A 19559-nucleotide genomic window follows, 5' to 3' on the forward strand; every position below is an offset into this window, starting at 1 on the left:
ATGTAATGTTGTCATTTTAGTGTTATATTTAACATTGCCATAAAGCGCGATGTTTGCCTTGCCACATAACCAGGTGCAACCCATAATGTTTTCTGACAATGTCCTGTTTAAGTCAGGAATATGGCTGCCGCTATTTATCAGTTTGTTTCTATGTAAGTTGCGTTGTCGTTAGCTTTTTGTTTCACTTTTTAGTGTTTCTGTTGTCTTGCTGTTTTTCTATTATAGCTTATGTGGGTTGCTCGGTTTTAGTTTGTAACCCGGATTCTTTTTTATCAATCGCTTTATGACTTTTGAACAGCGGCGAACTACTGTTGCTTTTAACACTCGAGAACAACGAATAAAGACTCAGGAAATGAACCAAAAATGTAACTCAATTTTTTTCTGTTCTATAATAATTATCAAAGGTACCAGGATTATAAATTAGTACGCCGGACGTGCGTTTCGTCTACATAAGACTCATCAGTGACGCTCAGATCAAAATACATATAAAGCCAAACAAGAACAAAGTTGAAGAGCATTGAGGACCCACAATTCCAAAAAAATGTGCCAAATACGGCTAAGGTAATTTATTCCTGGGATAAGAAAATCCTTAGTTTTTCGAAAAATTCAAAGTTTTGTAACGGGAAATTTATAAAAATGACCATATAGTTGATATTCATGTCAACACCGAAGTGCTGGCTACTGGGCTGGTGATACCCTCGGGGACGAAACGTCTTCCAGCAGTGGTATATAAAGACATCAAAGATACCAGGATTATAAATTAGTACGCCAGTCTACATAAGACTCATCAGTGACGCTCAGATCCAAATAGTTATAAAGCCAAGTACAAAGTTAAAGAGCATCGAGGACCCCAAATTCCATAATTTGTATGATTGTCCGTTAAGATACATACATATGATATGTTGTATGATGTTAGCTTTTTTCTTATTAAGTTTTGTATAAGTGTAACGATTGGATTATTATAATTAAGAACAATGAACCAAAACATCAGAAAACGGACCAAAAACGCAACTTTTTTTTGTTTTATGTTCTATGAAATGTTTGATTGTTTCTTCAAATTTATACATTTGATATGTTGTATTATGTTTGTTATTTTTGGTTAAGCTTTGTATGGGTGAATAGATTGGGTTTATATATCTAAAAATAACGAACCAAGTTCAAATATAAAAATTGAGGAGTAAGGGCCCAAATAGAAAAAAAACAGTGTAATATTCAAGTTTCAATTGTTTTTTACGATTGATGACAAACGTGTACCATTTAAAATTTAATGTACCGTGCAATCAATGCATATAAGTTTACAAAATATACAAAATTGTAAATTGATTTGTTTGTTTGTATTGCTGAGCTGTTGTTTCAATTACGTGTACCTCTATTTGAGTTCACTTTGAATTAGGTAAAACTGGAATAGAAGTCATACTTTGTTTCTACTTCGTATCACGCAAAGAACTATTTGCATTGAAACGTATATCGCGGCCTAATATGTTAAATAAGAAAGATGATGCGGCATTATAGAGAAACGTTTGTTTAAAAAATGTTGAAGTTTATAAATGAAAAGAAATTAAACTTTTCAGAAATAATGCATTCTCATATTGGAACTACTCAAAACAGACAAACACAAAAACTAGTTCAGTTAATCTTAAATAACTTTCACGCTTTATATTTTAGTAAATAATCTCGTCATAGATACCAGGATTAAATTTTGTAATGCTTCAAATTTATCGTTCGTTGTTCGGAACTTTCCATTTCTATATAGCAAAATTTCAGCAGACAGACATACGGAGTATAAATCTCCCACGATATCAAAGGGCTTGTATTTTCTATCATGATTTTCTCGTTTCTCGCTGTTTTTATAGATAAAACAGTAGAGTTTCCTTGTTGAATTGCGCTACACTAGTCATGTTGGGGCTCTGTATCTTGATGTTCGTTGTGAACCTCGGACCTGTGTTGATAGCCCTATTATGATTGTTATCTTTTCATATATTGTGATTTAATTTTATGGTTTCATTAGCACTCGTGTCACATTTTCTTATTTATAAAGTTTGCAAAGCTATAAACAGTATTTAAAAGGACCCACTTTTTTCATTGATGCGACAACTTTGTAGGCGAGTGACATATTTCAAAAAGACGCTTAGTTAACAACTTTAATGCACCCACCTAACACACGCCTGTATTATATATCATTCGACAGCTAATCACAAAAAATTGAAATCACAAAATATAAGAGGTTATATGCGCAATATTTCCCGAAAATTGAAATTCATCACAAATCCTAAAAAAATGAAAAATTGTTCCAAAAGCAAAATATCTCTCGGGGGATCGTTATTTGTATGCTAAAAAAATAGATAAATGTATATGTTTTAAGTCAATGAATATTGGTTTAGTAATTTTGAGAAGCAATTATTAATTATTGTTCATAGAACAGCCTTCTTCTGAAGTGTTTGCAGTTGCTCAAAAGTCTGCCATCTGCAAATAGCGATCATTTTGTAATTGTCAATATCAGGGAGGAGAATCGTTTTCCATAATAAAAGAAGGTGTATTTAAAGAATATATACGAGCTAATTATAGTAAAAATATGTTTTTTTTACTAAGTCTAACTTATTTAATTTTTGTAATCATGTTTAAATGCAAACATGACTTTGCAACTAAATCGTAGGCAACATTGAAACAAGTACATGTAACCTTGTTTAGAAACACTTGGTTGTCCAAAAGCGGGATGTAAACGATCTTAATATAATGCTGCTGCTTCTTATTTAGTTTAAAATCGTGTTAGACATATTAAATGTGTATAGACGTTTGAGTTTTCTCAACATAAGCTTTTAAAATACAAATGCAGGTCATTGTGTATGTAAAACACTATAAGCAGTTGTGAAATAAATGTGACATCCGTCTTGTGGCTCGTGTAATTCCTAATTCGGTGCCAAGCCTTATTCGGTAGGTAACAATCAAGGCAGAGATGATGGTATTTTGGTTACGTCGATTGGAACTTATCAGTCGTCATCTGGCGAAACAGATATTTCATAATTGTCAACCAACTCGTAGTGGCGTCCATAAAATTTTCAAAGGTGTGATTTTAACTTTGCATTTGAACTCTGGTTTAAAACCCTGCTCAAACCACCCTTTTTCTTCCAATGTCTTGTACCAAGTCAGGCATATGGCAGTTGGCATCGAATAATTTGTTTCTTTGTATGTTGGGGTTTGTTTTTGTAGCAGTTCAGTGTTTCTGTTATTCCGTTGTGTTCCTCTTATAGTTGATACGTTTCTCATGGTTTTGGTTTGTGACCCGTGACAATTGAATAGCGGTATACTCTAGTTGCCTTTATCTAATATCTTAAATGTGAGCAGTTACGCACTATCACGAAAATCGTGATTGTAAATGCAAGCTCTGGAATATTGTATCAACTTCAGTGGAGATATATATTCCACAAAAAGATGTCGCAAAATCGCGTTACAATTGGATATGTGTTTAAATAAAGAGTTTTATTTAATTTCGAGGGCAGTACGTCGACTGAGCATGCAAAGACAAATTTCGGAAATACAAAAGTCTACATTTATACGTCGTATCATAAATATTTCCGACTTGTTATTGTTTCAGAGGAGTTGAGGCTCAATGAAATATGTCCCCTCCTTTAGTAGTATAAATATGCTACATAGAAATGAAAAGTTTATAATTGGATAGTAAGGAGTGTTTCTATGGGTTGATTTATGCTCATCTCTTATGTCTTAAAACTTGTTCTCAACCAACCCTCATCGTCGATTTCAAGATACGTGATAGAGTATATAAAAAAGAAGATGTGGTATGATTGCCAATGAGACAACTAGGCACAAAATACCAAAATGACACAGACATTAACAACTATAGGTCACCGTACGGCCTTCAACAACGAGCAAAGCCCATACCGCATAGTCAGCTATAAAAGGCCCCGATAAGACAATGTAAAACAATTCAAACGAGAAAACCAACGGCCTTATTTATGTAAAACAAATTGAACAAAAAACAAATATGTAACACATAAACAAACGACAACCACTGAATTACAGGCTCCTGACTCGGGACAGACACATACATAAATAATGTGGCGGGGTTAAACATGTTAGTGGGATCCCAACCCTCCCCCTAACCTTGGACAGTGGTATAACAGTACAACATAAGAACGAACTATAACAATCAGTTGAAAAAGGCATAACTCAACAGATGGACAAAAATACAAGTGGACGTGGCCCGGTACTTATACATCCCGACACAAAAAGACACAATGAACAGATCTGAGAGTACTCGCAGTTATCTGACAGCTAGTTCAAAGCCACTTACAACTAATAAAAAAATCATGCATCTAAGACTAAACTATCAATCCGTACACATCCAACATCCAATAGATTTAGATTAAAGACGTCATAAATAGCAAGAGAAAAACATGACCTTTTGTAATGCCAAGTTACAGGTATCGACAGATTGTAGATCCATGAATATGTATATGCATATAACATACTAGTAATATTTAGTTAGCGTGTAATTTACTGATGACAAAATCAATATTTATACCAATAAAAACAATATTCAATGATCTTATTACAGTGTTAAATAGGTAACCTTTTAGAATAAGTTTATTTAAAGAAGCGACAAGTTTACATGGATCATTTCTAAATTTCCGGGCACGGTTAACAACATTTCCGTAAAAATGAGGATGTGCTACATGTATCCCGTTTGAAATAAGTTTTCTACAGGTACAACCAAACTTCAAAACCAAATCTTTATATCTATGCAAAAATTTAGTAAAGGTTTTAAGTGATTTATGGTAACGATATCCCTGGTTTAATAATTTACCAGTAATACATAAGTTGCATTCGTTAAAATGAAAAACGTCACAATTGACACGGGCACAGCGAACAAGTTGTGAAATATAAACACCGTAAGATGGTGCCAAAGTAACATCACCATCTAAAAATGGAAAATTAACAATAGGAAACGAAAAATCGTCTCTTTTGTCGTAAATTTTAGTGTGGAGTTTCCCGTTTTAAACCGAAATATCTAAATCCAGGGAAGGACAGTTATTACCGAATAAATTGATTTATTTAAAGTAAGTTCCTTTGGATAAATTTCAGCAGTATATTGAGAAAATTCTTGATTATTTAACGAAAAATATCTAGATAGACTATATCTGTTGAGTCTTTTATTTTCAATTTCAATGGACAATACGAGTTCAACATTGTCACAATTTTGGAACTATTCAGTGAGGTGACATCGTCTATATAATGGAAAGTGAAGTTTCAAGATAATGATAGCCTCTTGTCAGTCGTTATCAGAACTTCGTGCATGAAGTCATCCTCGTATGGAAAATAAACTTGTCATTTAAGGTAATCAGGAAGTCTAGTTGTAACTAGAATCGTTGCATATTAATTGATTTTTTCGTCAAAATTATTCTTATTTGATGAATTAATGCGTTTAAAAAATGAACAACGCTATTTAAGTAATCAAGAAGTAAAATTTTATAATGTGTTTACTGGTTTTTTAATTCTTTGAAATTTCAATTTTCATCAATTTAATTTTTATTTATAATGTCTAAATTTTCAATTTCTTTTTTATGGTTCACATTAAATAAATAAAAGGTCTTTTCACTACATCAATATTTATAATGAAGCTACAAATCAAACAATTAGAAAGTCGAAAGATGTTTATATCAGTCTGGTAGTTACAATGCAGATTGCAATCTCTTAGTTTCGCCCCTTTATTTTAAGCAATAGTATGATTCGCGCAAACATTTTTTTACTTTAATTTTTTCAGATTCTTAAGAATTTGTTTATTAAATCTTGTATTGACTACATGCAATGTTCAGATAGGAAGAAATGCTTAAAAGCTGTTTTTTCGCAGATGGCGGTATTGTGGGCAACTGTATGAGTTGTTATGATTTGCTGTTCGATTAGAAGTAGGCATAATTTTAGGAAATTTATGATTTCAAAAACGTCTTTGATAGTTATTTTAGGGTTTTAATTAGTTTGAAGTGATAAGCAGACCTACCGAATTAGACTATTTACCGGATTTGTAATCACATAAGCAACACGACGGGTGCCACATGTGGAGCAGGATCTGCTTACCCTTCCGGAGCACCTGAGATCACCCCTAGTTTTTGGTGGGGTTCGTGTTGTTTATTCTTTAGTTTTCTATGTTGTCTCGTGTGTGCTATTGTTTTTCTGTTTGTCTTTTTCATTTTTAGCCATGGCGTTGTCAGTGTGTTTTAGATTTATGAGTTTGACTGTCCCTTTGGTATCTTTCGTCCCTCTTTTTTTTTGCATCAGAAAGAAAAATTTGGGTTTTCACACATTTTGTTAACTTTTACTCGATTTTCAGGAAACATGTGCTGTCCATCAAAAACTCACTTTAAATATTTAAAAATACATTTGATTAATGACTGTTAGTCTTTCTGCTAAAAGTTTAAATTATTTGCATGTGTGAATTTAGTATATAAAAGTCATATAATACAATCAAGCTGAAATCTTAGAACATATGCACTTATTCGTCCTTGGCCTTTGATCTTGATTTGACGGAAATTGCACCATACGATTTATTTACGACTGGGCAAAATAGATAGTACTGACGTGTAGCTTTTAAATGATATACACTTTAGCCGTGTGTTAGCTGGGTGCATTAAATATTTCATTTTATGGTCAAAGTCACTCGCCTTTGGGTCGTTTCAGTGGTGCGATTCATCATGACTTCATTTCTAATTTGGAGATTAATTATTAAACGTAAATAATTGATTCTACAAGATAATCCGCTCTTTATTGAACTCTATGAAGTGATTATGAAAGTATCATAAGTCTTATCAAGGAACAATGAGACAAAATTCTTTAATATAGATCTTAACAGGTCTGTGTGGTATATACAGTGACGTTATCACCCGAAAAAAAGCAATTTAACACGTTTCATTAGGTAAAACCAAATATAGTTTTCTAATGTTTATGATGGTGCAGCACTGGATGCCTAGCATACATGAATATTAATGCCTGTTTTCCGTTATAGCTGAGCACAAATGTGTTGCCACATTGGTTTTGTGTTCTTTTAAGACCAATTTCAAACAAAAGCTTCTTAAATACAAATGGTTTTACCAAATCGAGTTTTCATTGCATAGTTCAAGCTGAAATTTGCACATATGTCATATGCCTGTCCCATGTCTATCGTATTTGTTTTTGTTAATTGTTATTTTTTGTGAAAAATGATTACTGTATTTTTCTCGTTTAAATTGTCTAATTTTTTTTTTTATGTCGGTGCAATTTATAGCCGCTACACAAGATGTGCTATTTCATTCTTGAACCTGTACTATGGCCTATAAATTCTTACTACATGTACCACTTCGTTTTAATTTATGTAGATAGTTTTCTTATTCGAAATCCTACAACATTCCCTCATTTTTATATTAATATCTATGATACCACAGAAATAAGAATTTCCGATTCATGTTTAGGTTTATATTGAATTTTTTGTGCCTTCCATATCTGTCAAACTTAATATGAACCTAAAAAAGTTCAAAGCAATCGGTCTGGAGTTTACATGTTTTAAAATCATCAACACACATCACCATTAAAATTCTAAATGTCGCAAATCATTTTGTATGTTGTGTGTGTCCTTGTGCCGATCAGGTGTATAGTTCACTAATTCTTATCAAGTCCTTATAAATATATACAGTAATACGCAATATTTCAATCTTATCAAAAGGATTTGTAATGATGTCAGCCAAACGCATTTTAAGTGTGTTCTATATTTTGGCATACTGTACAGTAACAATATTTGGAGAGAAAAAACGTCTTCTCGAAAATATTCCCAATAATGTAGATTCCAGACTTCATGATATTGAAGTAAAATTACAACAATTAACCTCACAGACTACAGACAAAGACATGTATATAACGCAGTTGCAAAGTACAGTATTAAAACTACAGAGTACTGTAAGTAACTTTTCATTCAAATTTTAAATGATGTTCAGCTTTTGCCTGGCATTTTTGTTTTTATTCTACAGCCTCTGTTGAGTGAGTCTTACGAAGAAATATCTTGAGAGTTTGGTGTACTAAATAAAAAAATGGTATTTTTTATGACAATATCCTTAAAAGAGGGTTCACTTGTCATATGTTACGATAAAAAATGCTATCATGATGCATAGGTCAATTAGAGAAATGAAGTAAAAAAGCACAAAAAGGAAAAAGAAATATTCGCAAAGGTTTCAAACAAAAACCTTGTCTGGTTATTATAAGCCTTGTACCTTTTAATAAATATCTATAAGAGATGCCATACTGTAACGCGCCTCCGTAAATATTTTAGATATACCAATATGTAGATATCGTTGACAGTGACATTGAATCGATGTAAACGATGACATCTGCTATTTATTACAAATCAAGATTTCGATATCATGTCGATATTCATTTTAATACCTTGAATTCACGAATAGCAACGTAATCTGAAAGAACAAAAACTAAGCAAAGTTAACATTATCATTATCATTATGTCAACGAAACGATCAATTTATCCTATTAGCGATATTGATCGGTAGTTAAAGCCAACGAAACACATAAAACAAATAAAGTGGTTATCCATATATATTGGTATCTCATCCTCTATTACACATACCCCATGAGTCTAGAAAAGTCATGTACAATCCTAATCAAGCTATACAAAATAAAATAACAAAACCACAAAAAAAAAAAAAGTTGGCCCTATAAAAAGCGTGATTCCTAATTAGCAACAGACAAGTGAACAGGCGGCAACGTTTAATAATCTTTTTTAGCACTCAAGTAAATCCTAACATTTAAAAAAAAAAGTTGATCAGTGCAAAGCATTTTTTCTTCTTCTATTACACCACACTTACCCATTTTTGTCGTGCCAACATTGCAGTACAAGGATTCAGCATGACTCCGTTCACAATCCAGAGATTCACTCCAGAACTTTAATAATTTGATTCCAAGAGATAATCCGTTCTTTACTGAACTCTTTTAAGTAGTTAAGAATGTATAACCAATCTAATCATGAAACAATGTGAACGAATTCATTCTACCGATTTTGATGGGTTTTTTTTTAATAAATAGGAAGATTTCATGTTTCAAAAAAAATAAAAATAATATGTTCTTAATATTTTAGTTTGGCAAGTAATTTCAAATAAATACAACAGATTCTTTCATAATGGAGAAAATCCGTAGTAAGCGATATTTGATTGAAAAAAAGTCGTTTAAAATTTTCTTTTCTTGAATCTGCACATTTTTAGACATATTGAGACTCAATGTGTAAGACCAGTTATTTGAATATTTGAATATAGAACATATGCGTGAGTAATTGCATTTTTAAACTGAAATAAAAATAACCAAATATTTGTATTACATGTGTAAGTTCGAATAATCAAGTTTTTCGATACAGTAATTTCAGGGTAAAACATTGGTCAAGGAATGTTTTCATTGTTTTATGTGTATAAAAAACGTGTTTTGTGACACCATTTTTGATTATTTTCTATTAAAGGAGTACATGTGTAATAAACCTCTAGACTTCCCTATGTTTCCTCCAATTCTATCTGAATAATTCTATTTCATTTACTGAAAATGCCGATTGCGCCATTATGCGTGACTTGGGGCTTGAAAAACACATTGTGACCTATGAAGTTAATCATATTTTTAAACAAATTTTGGCAAAAAAAAAACGGTATTTGAGGAAATACATACCACTTATCTTGCAAATTATTATTCATTATTCATTATTCACATGATACGATAGTTGATTTATGTTAAAATGAATCATAAATACTATGAACATGAAATAAATTCTACTTTGAATTATATACTGCTAAATAAACGTTATAGAGATGTGACGTGGTATTGGTGTATTGATTTTCTTCTTCAGGTTAACCAACTTGAACATGACAGAAACAACCAATCAGCACAAATTCAGGCAATGCAGAAAATAGGTAAACAGTTTTGTCATATACAGTAGTTAACTGATCGTCAAATTAATGGCGACGTTCTTTTATTGTTGATAGATATAAGAAGATGTGGTATGAGTGCCAATGAGTGCCCATTCCAAATCACATTTTGTAATAGAAAAACCATCATAGGTCAAAGTACGGTCTTCAATTCGGAGTTTGGCTAAAATCAAACAGCGAGCTATATAGGGCCCTAAAAATGACTAGTGTAAAAACCATCGATTATAGATTGATAAATCAGATCAGCTATTTGGTCAATGCCGAACATACCACACGGCTTATATAACTGGATTTTGTATGACAAGTCATTATCGACAGCTACAAGAAATCTTATCCTGAATGAAACAAATACTAAATAGCAGTCCGATTTTTATGATTTTGGCACCAGTTTTCGTTTCCATCAGTGTAAGAACATTTTATTTTGATGATCTACCTTTTTTATTGATTTTTTAACACCAACACCTATCATATACTGAAAGTAATTTTGACCGAAGCAGGAAAGTTTGTCACTTACTCTGAAAATGCACTTTGTAAATACAGCTGTTTCACAATTAAATCATAGCCTACTTTTTGGGGGAAATATATGATATTCATAGATATTTTGTTTTGTTTACGTACGAGTTCCAAGAAATGATCTCTATTCTTCATCTCATAGAGGCAAAACTTGGGAATGTTACCAGTATAAATAAACATTTAAGGAGACAGATTACTTTAAGCACTTGTTACTTGTTTCTGAATCGTAACTGTGAATGTGTTTATAAAATATACTTTTATATTCATAATAGAATATTGTTAACACCAAATAAACATTAAAAAATAAGTTCCTATTGTAAATTCCATGTTCTATAAATACAGAAATACAACCAACAGTTTTATATATAAGAAATTGAACAATCAGACTCTTGGGTCTTGTACACTCACACATTTTATTATGAATTTTATTTACCTAACTTTCGACTTTAAGTGTATACATGTATCTAGTGAAAACAATGCTATAAGAATGTCAGATACTTACAAATATGAATCGGTAATACTAATTCGGTATCATACATTTATGTACAGTAAAGCACTTGGTTGACTGATAATGGAATATCAATTTTCGACAGTACCATCAACCCAGTAGTTCAAATTTTAGACACTTTTGGCTCACTGATTCTTAAATTTACTTATGTGCTTATTTGAAGTTATTCCAGAATAAATATGGCAAGGGCATCAATCAATCGGTTCCAAATGTTGTTTTATAATAAAATATCTCAACCCTTAAGACATTGACAATATTTCATGTAAAATATTTTTAAAAATATAGGTTTCCAAATTTTGTTATAAAATAGCGGAGTCTTAAGTGATTTTACAGTCAAATGACATACAATTCAAATAAACTCACATTTTTATTTCAGTGAATGCAAAAAATGCGGGATGTAAGTATATAAATAAAGGCGAGATTAGTATACCGCTGTTCGAAATTCATAAATCGATAGAGAAAAAAAACAAACAATCCGGATTACAAACTCAAACTGAGGGAAACACATCAATTTTAAGAGGAGAAATACGATACAACAGAAAAATAACATGAAAATGCAACACACACAGAAACGAACTATAATATAACAATGGCCATTTTCCTGACTTGGTACAGGAAATTTTTAGAAACAAAATGGTGGGTTGAACCTGGTTTTGCGGCATGCCAAACCGCCCACTTTTATGGCATTGTTAAATATACCATTAAAATCACAACATTACATGACAGGACTACAATACAAATAAATGGGAGAACATATAGGACAGAAAAACACAAGAATAATAACAGATACCAGGTTTTATTTTAATACGTCAGACGCGCGTTTCGTCCACACAAGACTAACCAGTGACGCTTAGATGAAAAAAGTTGGAAATTCAAAACAAGTACAAAGTTGAAGAGTATTGTTAACCAAACGTTCCAAAATGTTGTGCCTAATACGGCTAAGGTTTTCTGCCTTGATAAAACATAAACTCATCATTGATAGCAAATCAAATATGGTGTCACTAGACACGCATTTGGTCTACAAAAGACTCACCAGTGACTATTTAATGAAACATGTAGAAAAGGTCAAATAAAGTACGAAATTACCATTTTGTCTGAAAGATTTTGTCACATACAGCTTTGGTATTCCATTCATGTGGTAAACAACCCTTATCGTAAGGCTTATCGAAAATTCAAGTTTTGTTAAAAGATAGTTTGCAAATGTTTCCTATTTTAAAAAGCGCTTTTCTATTTGGTTGTTGTTGATGCTGTTGAAAAGGTTGTTAAAATTCATGTAATAATATTTATTTTCAAATCCATATATATGTCCGAAAAAATTACCTTCTGTGTCATTTGGTCTCTCCTTAAGAGTTGTCTCATTGGCAATTGTACTACATCTTCTTTTTTATAATTGTTTAACGATAAACTAAAACAGAGTCCCAGGCTATTGTATTATAAACGCCTACATTTGATAATACTTGCATTAGTCAACTCCTTAAATTCTCCAATCTATTTAAGTCTAAATTTTTGTAAGTTAAACCAGAGTTTAATTCATATTGGTAAAAAAAAAGAATATAACTTATATACAATTATTCACAAACATTCACTAACACAATCAGTGCTATATTTTTTGTTAGACAAAATGTAAGGAAAAATAAAGAACACATTTCGATTAAGATTTTTTAGCAATGGAATTTTCAGACAATGACTATTTTTTACAATTTCAAACGACAAAAAAGCTGAATGCTGTAGAAAGGCACGTGAAACATATCATTTATATTCTATTTATCGTTACAGTTTTTAATTTCTATATATCACTTTTTTTATTGTACGATAAGGTTATTTAATTTGTTTAATTCAAGGTCAATCAGGAAATCATCAACTTGTTGATGCAAAAGGCCATGCACAGTCGGCGTCTACTGTTATCCATTTTAAAGAACCATTTGCTGAAATACCAACTATTGTGTGGGGCACTACAGCTTTGGATATTGACCATAACCACAATACCCGTTTTGGATCATCTGTACAGAGCATAACGAAGGCGGGCTTTACTATGCAGGCAGGCACATGGTCGGACACCGGTATTTACTCTGTACAAATACAATGGATGGCTTGTCCAGCTCATATATAAATAAATTTATATTATAAGTTTAATAACGTGTGTTCCTTAGGTCAATTCACAATATAATTACAATTCGTTCGAAATTTTTGGTGATGTATTTGGCTTCAAATTTGTTTACATCGAGTAAACTATGACATCGCATTTGTGCTCACTAAAACATAGATATTTGTATAAATTTGTAAAAGACATCTATCACTAGACGACAGTAAACACACGACCCAGCTAAGGGTATCTAGGCCACAATCTTGGTCTCTGCATTACGTCGGTTTCTTTGGAGACAGATGATGAGTGCAGGCGTTGTCTGTTTTACTGTTCCCATTGTAGTCAATATCGTTAGTCTTATATGTATAAGGTGTGTATAAAGTCCGACACACAAGTAGTAGTGCTGTTTCCGCAATCACCACTGATATACACATATATATTTATTACAATTAATCATGCAGAATAATTCGTTGTAGAATACCTGTTTTCATCAAAAGTATATTTGCAACAAATACTGCAAAGCGGCATATGAAACCCAAGGAAAACATGTCATATGGTATAAAACGTTTGCAATCAACTAAAGTATGCCTTAACTGCTCACGACATTAGGTATCAATTATCCTGCTTACCCTTCCGGAGCACCTGAGATCACCCCTAGTTTTTGGTGGGGTTCGTGTTGTTTATTCTTTAGTTTTCTATGTTGTGTCATGTGTACTATTGTTTTTCTGTTTGTTTTTTTCATTTTTAGCCATGGCGTTGTCAGTTTGTTTTAGATTTATGAGTTTGACTGTCTCTTTGGTATCTTTCGTCCCTCTTTTATATTGATCAGTCACTGCATTGTTGCTAAGAAATCCAGAGTCATTCCTTCTAAAAAAACATTATGATTTGCGTAATACTATGTTAACAAAAAAGTTAATGTTGATGAACACAGATGAAATAAAAAATAAAAGTACCTCTAAAATAGACCAAATTCTCATGCAAAAGGTTTCTTTTATGCTGTTTTTGTAAAATTGAAAGCTTCATGACCGTTTAAAAGAACATAATGAATGTAAAAAAAAATTATTATCACAAACTTACTGAACTCCGAGGAAAATTCAAAACCAATATGACAAAATTAAAAGCTGAAACACATCAAACAAATGCATAAGCAACTGTTATCGTCTCCCAGGGTTATTTTGTAACATTCCTCTATAAACTGTACGATGTTGTAAGATAAAACGCATGCTTTTTTATATGTTGATTTCAAATTTAATTTACAATTATTTTACAATGTCTATATTTTTATTTGAACTGAACAACAGACCTTAAAAGGGGAAGGGTTGAGTTCTTTAAATCCTTGGAAATGTATGTTAATGATAATACTCCGATCGTCTTTGCTAAATGCCTTTAAAATTCTTTTATGCAAGGTTTTTTTTAGAGCTCTTGGCATAGATACATGTCTATTCTTGATGAACTTGTCTCTACAAATAAAGGGGTTTATTGACGGTTTTTTGTATAACTGCTGTCTCAACGACGTATTTATTACATATCTACCATTGTAAATACCTTCTAATTGATACCGGATTAGATAGAAATCTAGTGCAGATCACAAAGTTGGAACACTGGACATTATTTGTAAGGCAATTAGTAACTTTTTTTCCGCAATGTCATCATACGGTTTTAGATGCCTTAATGTGAATCAAAGACTGTAATTTACGTTGATGATTTATTTAAAAGCCGTTACATAACCACCCACTAGGCCAAAGAGTTAATCAAAGTTTTCCTTAAAGTTTTTAGAAAAGCAAATTTGCGTATCAAAGTTATATCATATCTATTTTTAGATACATATTAATGAAACGAAAGTTCTCTCTTTTAATTACTTTTGACATAATCGCCTCCGATAAACATTACGCAACATCTTCAGCTCTCGTTTGAGCAATTAAATTAATGTTTTACAAGCTGATATATTCAACTAATAGAATATCGGTAATCATTTTTAAAATCAAGACTGAGGTTAAGTTAAGGTTCCTGTAAAAATTTGTTTGATGTTTATTTCTCGTAAATTTTGCCTTTGAAATAAACTAAATTAAGCGAAGATTGATTAAGTTTCTTTGACATTATATCTTTATAATTAAGTAAAAAGTGCAATTTTTCAATTATTTTACCATCTAAAATTTCATTTTAATTGCTTCATCATAATCAGGCCAATAATATCACGAAAGGATGCTATGAGAATAGCAAAACTATCGGTTTACCAATATTGAAAAAGATACCTCAAGCGACAAACTGTTGACAAAATCTTTTAATATATTAAATTGTTTTACTTTGCAGTGTATTGAAATTTAATTACATAGAAGTTTGAGTCCAATTAACTTGAAACTTAGTACACATGTTCCCCATGATATGATCTTTCTAATTTTACCGCTAAATTATAGTTTAGACCTCAATTTCATGGTCCACTGAACATAGAAAATGATAGTGCGAAGTTCAGGTTAAAGTGTTTGGTCAAGGTAGTTTTTGATGAAGTTGAAGTCCAATCAACTTGAAATTTAGTACACATGTTTCCCATGATATGATCTTTCTAATTTTAATGCCAAATTATAGTTTTGACCCCAATTTCATGGTCCACTGCACATAGAAAATGATAGTGCGAAGTTCAGGTTAAAGTTTTTGGTCAAGGTAGTTTTTGATGAAGTTAAAGTTACATCAACTTGAAACTTAGTACACATGTTCCCTATGATATGATGTTTCTAATTATAATTCCAAATTAAAGTGTTGACCCCAATTTCACGGTCCACTGAACATAGAAAATAATAGTGCGAGTGGGGCATCCGTGTACTATGGACACATTCTTGTTATCAATCATTTTATAGATTGTATAACAGAAATTGTTATTCGGAGCCAAATGGATATTTCAAATTGAAAGACTAAACAATGTGTGGGCATTAAACAATGACTGCTCTTCTCTTTGGTCAATAATTATTTTAAATCGTAACACAGAGGAGTGTTTTATCGTAATATAAGGTTAAAGATAACATTAAAAAATGAAAACATAATATTACAGGACTACAATACAAATTAATAGGAGAACATTTTCGACAAAGAAACACACGAATAATAGCTAACAAAAGGCATCAGGTTTAAAATTCAATACGCCAGAAACGCGCCTCGTCCACACAAGACTCACCAGTGACGCCCAGATATAAAAGTTTGAAAGAAAAAAAATACAAAGTTGTACAGCACTGAAGATCAAAAGTTCAAAAAGGTTGTGCCAAATACGGCTAGGGTTTTCTGCTTGGGATAAGAACATCCTTATTATTTAGAACAATTTATGCTATTGCAAACAGTAAATTTTATCAAATGAATAGACAGGTTTCGCTGAATTATAATATAGCACGTATCCAATATTCTATAGTAGCATTGAACTACAAGGTTGATACAGTAATAGAACAAGCGTATTATGTAATTTTTTGGTTTAAAAACTCCCAAACTTTCATTTCAAATTAAACCGAGTTAAAAAAATAATCATTGAAAGTTCCTTTAACATGTTTAATTTAAATGTAAACGAACTATACAAAAACTAAAAGTAAATAATTTTTTTGCATGCGCACTTCGGTTATATTACATCATTGTTTTGTTCAGGGTAAAGAAGGCAAAGAAGGCAAAAGTATCTGCCATACGAACTAGATTACGAACAATTCACAATATAAGTTCTAATTTGATATGGAAAAAGAGACTAAACATAATGCAAAGAAATTTGAAATTAGACAGAAACTGTCGGGATTGCAAGAAAAACCTATAATTAACTTTTTTACTATCGTAGAAATGTGTTAAAAGATACATTCCAAACTAATCGTCTTTTTACATCGTCTCAAGACCAGCTGTCAAATTACCACGTGACCTCCTATTTTGTTCGTTTTCTGTTCGAGGTTTATTTTTGACATGTAACACAATTTAAAAGGCTAGTTACATGTGAGTCTAAGACCGATTCTGATTTTTTCGTCGGTAAAAAGTATCAGCCATTTGTTCTGGATTTCCAACAACTTGTAATATAATGCTCATCAAACGACGCGCAAAATAACCTTACCAGATGCATATATTGGATAAACAAACAGTACTGTCTATCATACAGCCTCTTCACAGCCATATTACATCTAATGCAAAGGAAATTTAAATTTAGACAGGAACTGTAAGCATTTGAAAAAATGAAAAGATTAAGTTTTATAATTGGTGCTACAAGCTTATGGAAGATATATTTAAAACTTGAAGATGAAATCGGGAAGCTGGAGTTATATAATTGGTGCTGCAAGGTTGTAGAAGATACATTTAAAACGTGAAGATGTAATCTGGAAGCGGAGGTGCAAATGTCTTCGTCGATGTGGAATGTTCTTTCGTTGTTGTGCGATGGTCTATTAGACGCATGATGGCTAGTTTATATCTACGGCTGGCAAGGTCTTATAAGAAGTAGATTGTGCCTATCAGTTAGTAAATTAATTGGCTTTCATGTCTGTCAATGAAGATTTTATTATATTTCGGTATCAATAAAGTGTAAGTGTATCGTTGGAATAAAAGAATAATCAAGCGAATCAATACATTGCTGCACGTCTATTTACCAGACCAGTAGTAAGAATTTCTAATATGACATGTTATGTCATTGATATAGTCATAATCATAAGTTTATCGTTTAAAAACCTTGATTTGTTTCTATGTACTTAGTATTTTCTACATCAGTTGAAATGGGTTATCTTTCCTGTATTTGACAATTCAGACATTTTTATCTAAATACTTCATTAGAAATGCCAATATCTTAATATTTGAAACCAATCATATAATATAAGGACCGATATAGCTTAAGTTGGTACATAATCTGATCTAAGTGTAACTTGTTATAATCTAGCGTCACTGACGAGTCTTTCGTAAAAGGCAACATAAGAATACCGCTGTTCAATAGTCATATTACATCCGGGAAACAAACTAAATCCGAGGGAAACACATCAACTATAAAAGGAAAACAACGGAACCACAAAAACACTGACCTATAAAAAATACAAACGCCAACACGAATAGAAACGGACCGCAGATAACAACTGCCATATTCCGTTCTTCCGCTTCTATTGCAATGTTAGATGTACCACTGAAATGACAGTACTATGTAAAATACAATACAATTTGCACAGAGATATACATAAATAAATGATATACTAGTACATTAAAACACGTTAACTCCAGAGGAAAAACAGACACCTCCCATGAATTTACAGCAGTACGAAATGAGACCACAAACGAAACATAAACGGCGCGTATCATGAATGAACCAACGTCACAAACGGTAAATGAAGCACTCGTCTAAATTACAAAATTTAACATCCGGTATATTTGAAGAGTAAATTCATAACCAATAGTTTGCTGACAAAGCTGATAGAGGTTTTTCTCCACGAGGCTATCACAGTTCCAGTAGTCAGCACTCTATTGTCGACATGAATAATCATTGAAAAGGTCAACATTATAAATTAACTGTTTACGAAATAATTCAAAATTAAGACGGATAATTATTGTGTATACTCTTGATTTCTGCAACACTTAGAATGAACTTGTCAACTGAACATGAATGATGTGGACAAATTTGAAGCACATCAAATATCATACATTTTAAAGAAACAATACCGTCTGTGGCTAAATTTGTAATTTGACAAACTTTGCTACACGGTAACATTTGACAATATGCTTTATCGAATGAGATAATAATCAAACGGTTTCAATGCTCGTTGGAACCTGACTACAGATTGCATAAAACTTATCCATGTTGCTATTGTTATTTAAGTCACATCTAACTTTCGGAACTTGTTCTGTTTGGTACAATCCTACAATATATCTACAATTGCATCTGGCACATCAACAACCACACATTTTTCTAGCATACACGATTAAATACATTAGATACGAAGCTGTAGGATCTGTTTACGGTATTAATTTCCTGGAAATGAGTGTATGTCATGCAAACCATGATATATAATAAAATAACTATTTTCTTTTTTAATATATCAAAACAACACATCATTTAACTTAAAGCTATATAATTTCATTTTTTTAGTATTTTCAGAACGCGGTAGTTAATGGTATGGCCTCTGAAAAAATGAATAATTATATATGTTTTAGTGAAATAACTAATATATCAATATTACTAATCATATACCTGCAATACACACTTATAAAACAGCCAAATTCACAATCTTAGAATTGTGAGTGAGTTAACATTTTATAAACAACAAAGGAGTAGGTCCGGTAAGGGCCGGTTTTGGCCTCAAATTTCAAGTTCATCTGACGAAAGATTTTGGACACTTTTTAAACACTTAAATATCTATTTCAATTGATTCAATTATTTTTTGTGAAAGATTTTAACTGATTAACTCATTAAAAACGCTCCGATTCAAGCTTAAATATGAAAAATCTATCAAATATGCCAAAAACTGTCATTTTTCATATGGTTTTTGTCAAAAATGAAAGTGGCCGCATCCGTGTTCAT

At 31.8% G+C, this 19559-nt stretch overlaps 1 protein-coding gene across 1 annotated transcript; it reads left to right on the top strand.

The window, feature by feature from the left end:
• The first annotated feature begins 7673 nt into the window (after positions 1-7673).
• Positions 7674-13110, top strand: LOC139490346 (uncharacterized). Its single transcript, XM_071277163.1, has 4 exons — positions 7674-7938; positions 9875-9938; positions 11351-11371; positions 12816-13110. The coding sequence occupies exons 1-4, from the start codon at positions 7717-7719 to the stop codon at positions 13082-13084; spliced, it is 576 nt and encodes a 191-aa protein (XP_071133264.1). The 5' UTR covers positions 7674-7716; the 3' UTR covers positions 13085-13110.
• The last annotated feature ends 6449 nt before the right edge of the window (positions 13111-19559 follow it).

Source organism: Mytilus edulis, chromosome 9 (genome assembly GCF_963676685.1).
Source record: "Mytilus edulis chromosome 9, xbMytEdul2.2, whole genome shotgun sequence".
In the NCBI taxonomy this organism is placed as follows: Eukaryota; Metazoa; Mollusca; class Bivalvia; order Mytilida; family Mytilidae; genus Mytilus; species Mytilus edulis.

Excerpts from the sequence above, each read along its gene's own strand:
- LOC139490346 (XM_071277163.1), top strand. The coding sequence starts at position 7,717 with ATGATGTCAGCCAAACGCATTTTAAGTGTGTTCTATATTTTGGCATAC. Across the intron at positions 7,939-9,874 it reads TATTAAAACTACAGAGTACT|GTTAACCAACTTGAACATGA; the intron begins GTAAGTAACTTT and ends TTTCTTCTTCAG. Across the intron at positions 9,939-11,350 it reads TCAGGCAATGCAGAAAATAG|TGAATGCAAAAAATGCGGGA; the intron begins GTAAACAGTTTT and ends TTTTTATTTCAG.